At 36.5% G+C, this 12760-nt stretch overlaps 1 protein-coding gene across 1 annotated transcript in view; it reads left to right on the forward strand.

The window, feature by feature from the left end:
• The first annotated feature begins 4016 nt into the window (after positions 1-4016).
• Positions 4017-12760, forward strand: part of smarcc1a (SWI/SNF related BAF chromatin remodeling complex subunit C1a) — a 28149-nt gene continuing 19405 nt past the window's right edge. The window contains exons 1-10 of the mRNA XM_077214841.1: positions 4017-4262; positions 5155-5274; positions 6134-6219; positions 7858-7939; positions 8106-8198; positions 8290-8359; positions 8491-8560; positions 8814-8889; positions 9000-9125; positions 9419-9534. Of these exons, the coding sequence (XP_077070956.1) occupies positions 4077-4262; positions 5155-5274; positions 6134-6219; positions 7858-7939; positions 8106-8198; positions 8290-8359; positions 8491-8560; positions 8814-8889; positions 9000-9125; positions 9419-9534 (1025 nt within the window). The 5' untranslated portion in view covers positions 4017-4076. The remainder of the gene's footprint in view (positions 4263-5154; positions 5275-6133; positions 6220-7857; positions 7940-8105; positions 8199-8289; positions 8360-8490; positions 8561-8813; positions 8890-8999; positions 9126-9418; positions 9535-12760) is intronic.

Here is a 12760-nt window from a genome sequence, read left to right on the forward strand (position 1 = left end):
TGTGTCTGTAAAATAAGGTAAAATAATGTTCTTTACTTGCGTCGCACAGTAAAGAACTTATCTGAAGCAGCAGAAAGGAGCAGCAACTGGCTGTGGTTGAGACGGAAAGATTCTGGCTGGCTGTGTACAGGCCGCCATGCTACGGTTTCGAAAAATTCTTGAAAACTTGAAGAGTTTGTTGGTTTATTTGTATAGGTTGTATAGTATTTACAGTCATTACGCTCCTGTGTATATTGCGTGAATGACGGGTGGTTGGGCAGATATTGTGTTTTGCGGTAGGTGGTATGCCATACGGAACCGTTGCCACTGAAACTGCATATTAACGCACCAGTGGGGCTCGACAGCCTTAGTCAAACGGGTTGGCACGTATGGTTGGGTTGCGGAGAGATTGTGAGATTGTGGTTAGGTCTCAGCAGCAAGAGGGAAGTAGAGGTCAGTAAGCTGGGCTGAGTTGAGTGGGGGACGGAGGGGGGGTGACTCTGGGACGCCAGAGTCACTGTCGAGGCCTCTTGAGGTGTCGTGGGCTAGTCGACGAAACACTGAGGACGGAAGGTGCCCACTTGAAGACCCTAGAGATGTTCCCTACTCCGCTCAATCCAGAGGGTTGTTATGGCGGGACTGCACTGTGGTTGCAGCCGTTGTGTGTGCTGACGCGTGTTAACACTAGACAGAAGGAGATTTACATCACCATATGGAAATGAAGCGTAAATGGATGGAGAAGCATAGGTTACTGTAAAACTACGTCTTAGTTGCTGCTTATCTTGGCGAAAGCCGAGTACAAATCAGCATGAAGTTTTAACATCTATTCTCGTGTAATGGAAATCAGGGATGGCAAAAATGCAAAGCAGGAAAAACACATGCATTTCCATTGTTCTGGGAGAAGTAAATAAGTTCAGAAAAAAAAAGCTTCTAAAAAATTTAAGCTTTCTTTGCAATTGTTTCTGATATGGTGAAATCATTTTTAATCCAATTTTTAATAGATTTACTAGAGTTTGTTTTAAGATTTAACAGAATGTTATTAGATTAATTTAATTAAGTAAAAATGTCATGCAATAATGACATGCATGTGTATTTTGATAAGTATAATATGATCAAAACAATTCATTTCTGAACTTGATTTTGATGTTGTTGTTTTTTAAATCAAGTTTAATTGACTCAGGTTCTCCCAAAGACAAGGTAAATGAACAAAAAGTGCTCATCACCCTTTATATAACCAAAAAAAAACAGCTAAAAATTAAAAACATAATGCAAAGGTGTGGATGCTAAAGGATTTCTAAATCATCTGATAAATGTGCTTTTTACAACTGTGAGAAATTTTGTGAGAAATGTCTAACAATGTAAATTAACTTGCAGAAATGCTAAGGAACCGATCACGTGCTTTCTGGCCTCTTATTTTCTTTGTCTGTTAATATCTATAATTTAAGTTAAGAACAGTTAATTGAGAACAATTAACAGATTTATTTAAAAGTTTTAAATGTACATAACCTTACTTACATGAGACAAACACAATCATATCAATTAGATAAGTTGCTTTAGAAATGTGAAAAAGGAATTGATGAAACTTGCAGAGATAGCAATTGAATAATGGTCATGGGTTGCTGTTTTTTGTTTTTAATTGTTGAATTTTTTTATTTTATGCAAATCGCTAGCCCTTCTGTAGGGTTTAGAAATTAAATCATAAAGAACTATTAAACAACAACCAGTTTTACAGGCCTTATCTTGGAACTGAACCTTCAAACTCTTCTGTCGTCATCCCCATATCTTATCTATATTTCTAAAGAAGTATTATAGAAATATGGCCTTAATAGCTTCTCAAATTGCCCATTGCCCATATGAGTTTATGTGCACTGAAACAAAGATTGACCTAATTTTAGCAGTGCTATGTGTATTACTGCTCGGAGATGTGACTGAGATCCAAACGCAAGCTTTATTGAGTGTAATTCATAAAACAGGTCAAAACCACTGAGCAAACCATCCAGATAATGACAGAAGTCCAAGGCACGACACAGGCAAACAGGGAAATCCAGGGTCAGGGAGCCAGGCAGAAGATCAAGAACATGACACAGAAATCAGAATAGAACTCAGAAATGCAGTAACACAGACAAAACTTCACAACAAGTGAATGAACCCAAAGGGTTTAAATAGGCAAACATAAATTAGATAATCAGAAGTTGGCAGTAATCAGAACATTATGAGTCCAGGCAATGGTTTATGGGAAATGTAGTTCATGACCCAGTAAAGGAGACGGAGGGAGTGCACTCTGGTGGTTATCATGGGCACTCCGGCTGGCTGGTGTAACAAGCAGATTTGCTCTTTTTATTTCATTTAGCTAAATAATATTAAATAGTTTAGCATTCTCTCTTTTGAACAAATGCATAAATCAGGAAAATGTAAGGATCTGTGCATTGTGTTTGAAATAAACATCAAATAGAATAAACATAATAGATTATGTACATTGCACTTTGTTTTAAAGTATTATTTTATTTTTCATTGATTTAAAATGTTTGAAAACTCATTTTGATTACAAAATTCTACCAAAACCAACCAACCTTTTTTATATGATGGGCCATACATTTTCAGGATGGGACAGATCTGGACTGCAGGCAGGCACTGTATGTAGATAGAAACCACTCTGATATAGCACATGCTGAATGAGGCATTGCCTTGCTTTCCTGGAAAGATGTAATTTTGATGCCATTAAATGTCTCGTACAATCCCAATATATACTTTTCCTTGTGGTTTTGTCAGTTAAATAAAGTTGAAAGACAAGTAACAAATCACAGATTCTTGATTTTATGGCATTTTACAAAATGTCCCAATTTTTCTTGATTTGGGGTTGTATGAATGATTAACTGTTCATAATTTTAAAGAGAAAAATGCATTTCTTTCTTTTAATGACACATTTAATGGTGATATACATGCTTACACTGCCATACATAGGCAAAACAAAGTAACTACACCCTTTGTCAAAAATGAGTTGAATGAATTGACTGAAAACCGGGTGACTCATAATGTTTAATAAGTAACCCTGATGCTTCTGATTAAGATCTACAAGACTTTTAACGATCTACATTAACCTATACTGGGAATCTTTAGAAAACATCATTATTTGGATAAACACAGTTAACATAATACTATTGGCTCTGTCAAGTTAATTAGCTCAGGACAAGGACTAACATAATGCTGGCTGTTGCCCTTTGTAATCTTAACAAACACTTTGTATTTTTCTGTTTGGAAAAAGAATAGAAGATCGAGCGTTATGCCTAAGTCAAACAAGCTGGAACAGACTTATATACTTTTTGAATGCCTTCTTGTTGCATGAATGTGTGTGTCTTTTTTCTTCTTCAAATAGACTATTAATAATGTCAAATTAACAGGGATTGGAATTTTAGTTGTTAACAATAGACTTTTTTAAAGGCACTATCAGTCTGTTTCAGTTCATCTGTGGAACATCACATTTTTTCAGTGATAACATATTACAGTTCCTTGCTGTAGCCGTTATATTGAACTCCATCAATCTCAGGTTTCCCATTCTCTTGTTTGGTGATGGTCTTCTGCAGGTCCACCCTCCAAAAGAGAAACAAGAAAATAGTACAATATTGTGGGTGGAAGTGGTGATGTAAATACATAAAAACATTGGATGTGATATACACGGAGGATCTAAAGGGAAAACTAAAATACCACATTGTTATCCTTAGATGGCACATTTTTTTGTACTGCAAAATGATAGCTGCCTCTAATTTTACTCGCATAATGCGACTTAATTTTTGATTTAAATTATAATATATTATAATTATTTTAAATTAAAATAATTTTTCTATCAGAATTCTCTCAGGAATAAACATTCCGCCAAAACATATTTTAATGTAACTATTATAAATTGTAGGCTATATCATTTGGAGAACAAAATATAATTTATTATTTGTTATATCCTCTGTTTTGTCAAAAGAAAAAAATATTTCTGACATCTCGCGAGATTTCCCTCAAGCAACGACTCTAGCGCGTCGACCATTGCGCAGGCGCAGTGTCATTTTAAAACAGTTTCCAGACTAGCCTCTATCGCTAATAAAGAAACAATGGCGACAGCGGCGACTGCAGCGGGCGGAACGGGCTCCGGAGGACCATCAGCCGGCCAAGCAGGAGCCGGTTCCTCAATCGGACGGAAAAAAGATGGAGGGCCATCTTCCAAATATTGGGAGAGCTCGGAAACGGTGTCTCAGTTGGAGACAGTTCGGCTCTGGATCGGGAAACATTATAAGAAGGTCTGCGGCTCATGAGGCGCCCGTTGAATGGGGGCGCGCGCGCATCACACAATAGCTACAAGAGGCGTCACGCGCGCTTGCTTATAATAAATTCGCTATTATAGTCGGTTATTTGAATATGTCGTAACAAATGGTTGTGCAGATGTTGTATAGGTTCCGGGCTGGATTTGTAGCCCGCAAGTATAGCACTTGTGTAGTTTTAAACGGCAGTGTTGTGGACTGCTTAGTTAGCTCGCGTGCTAACGTTGGTTACTGGGATGCGCGATCTGCCATTAATATACCCATGTCTTAAAATAATGTCTTCGTTTTCAACCGTTTTTGGTACACACTCTCTTTTTAGTAAAATCAACTGGTCAACTTAAATGTCAGGAAACTTAGCAGCTAGGGGTCCGCGCCACAGACCCTCGGTTGTTTATGCTGAAGTTTGTTTACTGACTGTCTAATGTTGATTCATTAAAAGTATTGGTGGTACTATGATACAGTGATGGTATACGATTTGGTGCGTTCTGAATAATTAAAATTGGTATTAATTATGGTATTTGCATGGTCCTTATTAAGTTATGTAAAGAATACCATGATATTTCTAATGGTACTAACGTTACTGTCTCTCTTTAATCCATGTTAGTGTGCTTCGTTCATTTAAATCAACGGATTGTTGTCTTTTGCTGATATGATGCACTGGTTAATTTAATCTGTACTCTTTATTGTCCAGCTGTGTTGTGTGATGCACTTTTTTGTGAATTGTTTAAGATAATATTGAAATGATTGCTAAAGATCTAAGTTATTTTTGTTCTTGTATAGTTATAAAAAACAGTAACATAAATGTTCAGTAGTTGCATCGTTCTGATTGAATTGCTGGTATTTATTATGGAATTTTCTTTTTTTTCTGAAGTATGTTCAAACCGACTCTCCTACAAGCAAAACTTTGGCTGCGCTGGTGGTGCAGTTGCTGCAGTTTCAGGAGGATGCATTTGGACGTAGGGTCAGCAATCCTGCCCTTACCAAACTACCTGTAAGTTTGAATTTGCAGCATTTACTCTTCATGTTCCAAAATTAAGTCTTATGAATTAATCTTCATTCATGTTCATCTTCATAACACTAATTAAGAGATTTTTAACGGAATACCAGAGATTTCTGTCTCTCCATTGACAGTCCATTCACCAAAGTTCATAAAACGTAAACAAATGTAATCCATATGAATCCTGCAGTTAAATCAAAGTATCCTAAATAGATAGATTGCTTTATAATATGAACCGATTTAATTTAGGCTTTTATTCACATATAAACTGCGATCAACGATCATACATGGAGCACATTCAATTATGGTAAACACTAAACGGAAGCTGAAACGTTATCACTTAATGCCCAAGAACCAATGAGATTTGTTTTTGCATGTCACGCAACATGTTTGAGCTTCCACAAGACCAGTGAGGTTTATCGTGCATCAAGCAAGTCTGATTGAGCTGCTGTTAACCATATTTAATGTGCTTTATAAAGTATGTGCGTTGATCAATGTTTTCATGTGAATAAAATGGCAAACTGTAAAGTGATAGTGTCTATTCAATACATATGGATTTCTTTTTTTGAAGTGTCAATTTTGGTGGAATGGACTTTTAGCTGAGTGACAGAAATCTCTCGGGTTTCATCAAGGTTAATATCTTTTTTGTGTTTCGAAGATGAATAAAAGTTTTGTGAGTTTGGAACAAGATGAGGTAGAGTAATTGATGACGGAATTTTCATTTCTGGTTGAACTATGCCTTGATCACACTCTATATCACATTTCTATGGTGCAATTCTGCATAAATGTATGTTTGTAATTGCTCACCAATTGTATAGTTGATATTTCCCCCCCTTTTTTTCTGTCATTCTAGGCAAAGATCTTTCTGGACTTCAAACCTGGAGGAGCCCTGTGCCACATTCTGGGTTCTGCATACAAGTTCAAAAGCGAGCAGGGCTGGTGAGTTAAACCTCAGAAAGAGTGTGAACAAGAGGTTTGGGATAATGAATTGCATTCTGTGATTCTCAGAGCAGTCATGTTTAGTGATCGACCGATATTGATTTTTTATTACCGATGCCGATTATTTGCATGTTTATGCGCCCGATAACTGATATGCAGAACCGATGTTTATTTACTGTTATACTTCTGTTTTTGACACAATTATTACAACACAAATTAACTGAACAAACCATTTTATTTATAACAATCACTCCCTCCTTGCATACAAAACAAAAAAAACTTCAGGAATCTAAATTACCTGAATTTTATTTTTGCATAGCTATTTTATAGAGTAACTTAATACTCCCAGTTAAGCAGAACTAGCTTTAGTGTAGAAAACAGTCTTCAGCATTCTGCCCTGTAAGCCTGCTTTGTTTGTTTTCATAAATGGTAAATAAATCAAATTACAATAAAAACATTTATATTATTACATTATATAATTTATATCTAAATTATACATATAATTTATGAGCATCAGCAGCAACAATGTTAACAATAGGCAAAATAAATGTTAAAAGTCTAATGTTTTCATATGGAGAAAATAATTGACGGGAGTCATATCACCTTTGCAGAAATGTAATTCATTTTAAACAGTTTTAGAAGGTTCATGTGCCTTTAAATAGGTTTAAACTAAGAGTGAGGAATAATTCACTGGGTAATATTAATTCACTGCATAATATTAGCTGGAATACAACAAGTAACAAACAAAACAGCATATACATAATTGCATTTTCCAACTAGTATGTTATTAATTATTAATAATAGTTTTGTCAGTCTATATCATGAAATCCTTTCTTACAAAATGCCGTTTATCTTTGCATTTACACAGAACTATAACTTAGGCTACTCAACCGCGATCGCGCGTGCAAATAATAAATAATTAATTTCCACAAACCGGTATATTTAGATGTTTATTAGCGAAATAATTGATATGTAGTAAATGATCATATAATCTAGGGTGTTTAAACAAGATAATCTTGTCAAAAGTTTCATTCAGTGGCCGTGCTCGAGCATTCCTGATCATCAACCCAGTGAGTACTCAGCAATATGAACAAACCTTTTTTTCGAGACTAATGGTGAGCAAATACAACAGATAGAGAATTAAATTCAGCGCTTTTATTTTCAACATGCACTCATTCATGTCTGTTTTATTTAATTAATGTAAAGTTACGTCTTTATTGGGGAAGGACATGACGGATTACGCTACGTGACTCCATGAGTTTGTCTCAATTTGTCAGAACCAAGCTGCATAAATAAACTATACCAGGCATTTATGTCTCAAATCTCATTTCTGCATGTCTGTTATGTTAAATAAAGTTGAATAATTAAAGCAAAGCAAGTCGAACATATATTTTACCTGTGCACAGAGTTGTTGTTGACTGACCTCCTCAGACGCGGGCTGCAATGGCGGAATTCTCAAAACGGCCACAAGATGGCGCCGTTTATCTGCGAATCCGATATTACAAAACCGATACCCGATTATGGAAAAATGCTTAAATATCGGGAAAAATATCGGTAAACCGATACATCGGTCAATCACTAGTCATGTTAACCAGATAATGCTATTATATTTATATTGATGTGCCTGTATTTCTTCAGGAGGAGGTTTGATCTGCAGAACCCATCCAGAATGGATAGAAATGTGGAGATGTTCATGACTATTGAGAAGACTCTTGTTCAGGTAGAGATCCTCTTGCTGATGTCTATGTTTCTAAATATATCGGCTAATTGCACTCAATGAAAATGTACATATAGTGATTTTGTTACATTTGGTCTTCCCAGTCCTGAATGTGTTTACAATCATGGTTCTCTAAATGCAATAATGCATATCTCATTCTTGCCTGCAGAACAACTCTTTGACCCGACCAATTGTGTACATTGTGTCTGACGTGGAGCAAAAACAAGCCAACAAACTCAAAGACATTATTAAGAGACATCAGGTAAAAAAAAAAAAAGGTCAATCGGGTTATTTTAAATTCTATCGTTTGTTTTCTGCGCATCTCTGATGTTTTGTTTTACTTGCACATCTAGGGAACCATCACTGAAGATAAGGCAAAGGCCACTCATATTATTTACCCCTCTCCAGGCCAGCTGGAAGAAGGTTGGTGTTTGACATTTTTTCAGTAGTATCCAACCTGGGTTTATACAGTGTCATCCTTCCTCAATCATTTTGTTTAATTTGACACTAAAATCTGTGTTTCATGGTCTTGCCTTGTGAATTCTGCTTTTCAGAGGAATGGCTGCGTCCCGTCATGCGCAAAGATAAGCAGGTGCTGGTTCACTGGGGCAATTACCCTGACAGGTTGGTAGGGCTGCAAATTATAGTTATAAATGGATAGTTCACCCAAAAATGGAAATTTCCTCATAATTATTTCACCCTCATCCCATCCCTGATGTATGAGACTTTCTTTCTTGAGATTAACACAAAGGAAAATTTTTAGGCAAATAATCCATCCTTGTTGAGTCCATATAATGCAATTTTCTGTTTTTAATAAAACAGGAAAGGAGATAATTACATTTCAAGTCATCTTATAAGTTTTTGTTTAACTCTGTAGTTATGACACATGGGTATCAACAAGTGATGTGGATGGAGATGTTGAGGATCCACCAAGTTCTGAGAAACCATGGAGGGTAAGACAGTTACAATAAGTTTCAAATTCACAGTTTCAAAATAAACGCATTTCAAAAGCCTTACAATATGAAGAATAGTGTTTTCTCAGTACGCTCTGTGATTCCCTCAGGTGCATGCTAAATGGGTCATCGACACAGATGCTTTCAACGAGTGGATGAATGAGGAAGATTACGAAGTGGACGAGAACAAGAAGCCTGTGAGTTTCCGCCAGCGGATCTTTCCAGGGGAAGAAGTGGTAAGAGAGCCAGAGACATGAGTGCTAAAGAAATAGATATGGTACACTTTCAGGTTTTGTTTGTATGCTAAGCCAGACCTTTAAGGTCTTGGCAGGGTTTGTTCTGTCACTGTCTGTGTGTCTGTCAATCATCCTCTAAAGCTTTTCCTCGCTGCCTCACCCTCACGTACCTCACCCGCCCTCCCACCCAAATATCCCCTCAGTGACCCCCTCCCCTTTGTGTGTAAAACCGTTCCATTCTCTCATTCTCTTGCTCTTTCTCTCATCCTTCACCCCTCCGTGGTTCTGATCAGTCTTCCCGTACACCCGATCGCAAGGACCGCAAGTCCCTGGTTGGCGGCAAGAAGAGGAGACGCTCTCCATCCCCACCCAGCACCCCTGCAGAGTCTCGCAAAAAGGGCAAGAAAGGGTAATTATTTGCTAAATTAATGTACACTATCGTTCAAAAGTTTGGGGTTTGGTGAGATAAAAAAAAATTCTGAAAGATGTCTCATTCTCACTAAGGCTGCATTTATTTGATCAAATATACAGTAAAGCTATTATATTGTGAAATTATTGCAATTTAAAATAAGTGTTTTTTAAAAAAATATATATTTTAAAATAAAATGTATTCCTGTGAAGTCAAGAAATCATTCTAATATGCTGATTTACTGCTCATAAAACATTTATCATCAACATTGAAACCAGATGTGCTGCTTAATATTTTTGTGGAAATTATTACACGCACATATATATTAGGGCTTGGACGATACACCTATTTACCGATTCGATACTATCACAATATTTGGGTGCCGATACGATATATATTTGGGTTTTTATTTAATTTTTTAAATTAAGATTTGCGATTGTTCAAGTATTGCGATTCGATATTGCCCTTTTTTAACACTAGACCATGGGGAAAAGCAGGGTTCCCACGGGTCCTTGAAATCCTTGAAAGTTTGTGAATCTGAAATATTTTTTTCAAGGCCCTGGAAAGTTTTTGAAAATAAACATTCATAGATGCAGGTCCTTGAAAGTGCTTGAATTTATTTTGTGCAATAAGTTTTCTGGAAAAAATGCCATTTTATTCCCTCCGGTCCGCTAATGTGTTATTTCGCCAACACTTCTTGGCTTGCTTGATTTACCTTAGTTACGCGCATTTATGCTTTATGTTAAGTGTTTCCTGCGTGAGGTGCGTTGTGTTGTACGTTGCCATGACGTGCGCACACGAAACTACTACGCGCGCACAAAACTACTATGATGGCACCTCAACGTTTCACAGACACACCGTGAAACATTGCAAAAACAGGCTGAAACCGGTGAAATGTGATGCCTGGAAAATGCAAGTTTCAAGATATTTGGAATGTTTTATAATGATGTACATTATGTTGTGATATGTTTTAAGTGCTTACACCGAACCGAAAAGTGTTCAGTATATAGTCCTATTTGGACGGTAATGGTTACTCATGGGGTCGTAAGGTATTTTCATCATTTACAGTGGTTGGTCTGTGATTTTATTGCCGTCCGAATCCATAATATCAGTGTTTTTCTCCCACCACCCGCGTCATTTTTTAAATTTTTTTTTGATGAACTCCAAGGTCGTGTGGAGGTTTAATTTCCATCCGAATCCACATCTCGAGTTTACAAGAAGAGATCACTTAAAAAAAATCACTGTTTAAATCCTTTTTGATCTCTGCCGATCACCGTACTATAACTGTTGAGCTAAACTGCTGGAATGCTGGAAAGTATTTACAAGAAATACATTTAATTACCCGCTCCACCTCAGTGAACAAAAAGGAGAAAGAGAAAAAAGCATGTAAACATATGAAATGGGCCGTAATTGTGACAGCAATATATGTTCCAATTTTAAAATATGTAGGCTATTATGCACAACATAAATACACACCATGCAAGAGGCTGCATTAACTTGTTAACGCTTATTTCCATTTTTAAAAAAAATTACATCCTTTTGAGAATGCAAGAATATAAAAATATTTTGAATATGGCATACGTGCGTCTAGCTTCCTATTTTTATAAATGAGAATTAAATAATACATTATTTTATTAAATAAAATACACATTTATTCGTCTTATTCCAAGCATATGACATTTTATTTACAGCAGACAGTCATGTGACTGACCACGTGAGCAGCGCGTTCGTGTGTTCGTGGACTTCCAAAACTCACTCTTCCACGTCTATAAATCGCCATCCGAATGTTTTATCACTGAGGGTGCCATGCATAATGCAAATTTATTTTTTACAGACGTCCACAACACATGAGAAACAATTAACGTCCGAATAGGGCTTGTACATTGTTTTCAATAAACATTAAACATTTGTGATAGTCTGTTGCCCAAATATTTTATGTAATGTTGAATTGCTTTGCTTGTTAAAGGCATACTATGCAGGATTTATGTTTTTACCAAACAGCGACCCCTAGAGTCCCTGTAGAGTACTTTTAACGTTACTGTCGTAAATACCACTCACGCAAAGCGTATCTGCACTCACGGCCTATCAGGGGGGAAAAAATTACCCCTACTAAGTTAGTTTTATTAAAGTAGGAATCTGTCGCTTGGGCGAAAAGCATGAGATTTACACATTTAGGCTATGGGGTTCCATTTAGCTTTGATTTGTAGCCTGTTAGCTTCATCTGCCCATAGTTAGCTTCTACTAAACAGCGAAAATAATGAACAAGACATATGACTGTATACTAGGAGCAAAGAGTTCACTTACCAGTCTAATAATAAAGTTGAGAGAAGAGAATCGGTTTTACATCCAGCTTCTTTCAACCTGCGCCAATGAGTAAACTCCTTTCCAAGATCGACTCTTGTTTTTCCTTACATAGGCGGTATTTCAAGAGGGCAGCCCCGCTCGGAGCATTGATAGTGTCGAGCGCTATATATTGGCCTGAGGAATCATTTAAAATAACTCATATGCGTCAACTCTTTAGGTCATACAGTCCGCGGTGTGCCTTTAAGATAATGTAAACCCATTAGGCAAGGAAAACTTAAAAGCATATTTTCATAAAATTCATATATGTTAAAGGTGCATTGTTTAATATTTAGGAGGATCTGTTGACAGAAATGCATTATCATATACATAACTATATTTTCAGAAGTGTATATAGACCTTACATATTGAAATGTTGCTTTTATTACCATAGACTGAGCCTTTTCTATCTACACACACCACGGTTCCTCTTACATTGAAATACCAATTTTGCGCCACCATGTTTCTATAGGAGCCCTAAACAGATAAACGCGTTTTGTCACTATGTTGTTCTTCGTGCAAAGAAGCTGCTAAATTCAGCGAATAGAACACTGACACAATGAAAAACAAGTAACAATAATATTCGCAATAACATAGAATTTTACCTAATAATTAAGTAAACCATCTCTTCATTTATCTTTGTCTCAGACAACCATAACTTCTGTTGGTTGCAATTCGCAACCTCACAACTAGATGCCGCTAAATATTACACAGTGCACCTTTAAAACTTCTGGTTACATGAGCCTAAGCTCTTTTCAATAAAATCAATGCAAAAGTTAATATACCGAATATTCTTCAGTTTTATGCAAAACAGAAAAATGACAAATAGAATAACAGATCTCTGTCATATGGCCAAAAAAAAAACGCTTTTTTGCATAGTAGTTTG

Source organism: Siphateles boraxobius, unplaced genomic scaffold, assembly GCF_051911475.1.
Source record: "Siphateles boraxobius isolate OS27281-9 unplaced genomic scaffold, OSU_SipBor_1 68, whole genome shotgun sequence".
NCBI lineage: Eukaryota > Metazoa > Chordata > Actinopteri > Cypriniformes > Leuciscidae > Siphateles > Siphateles boraxobius.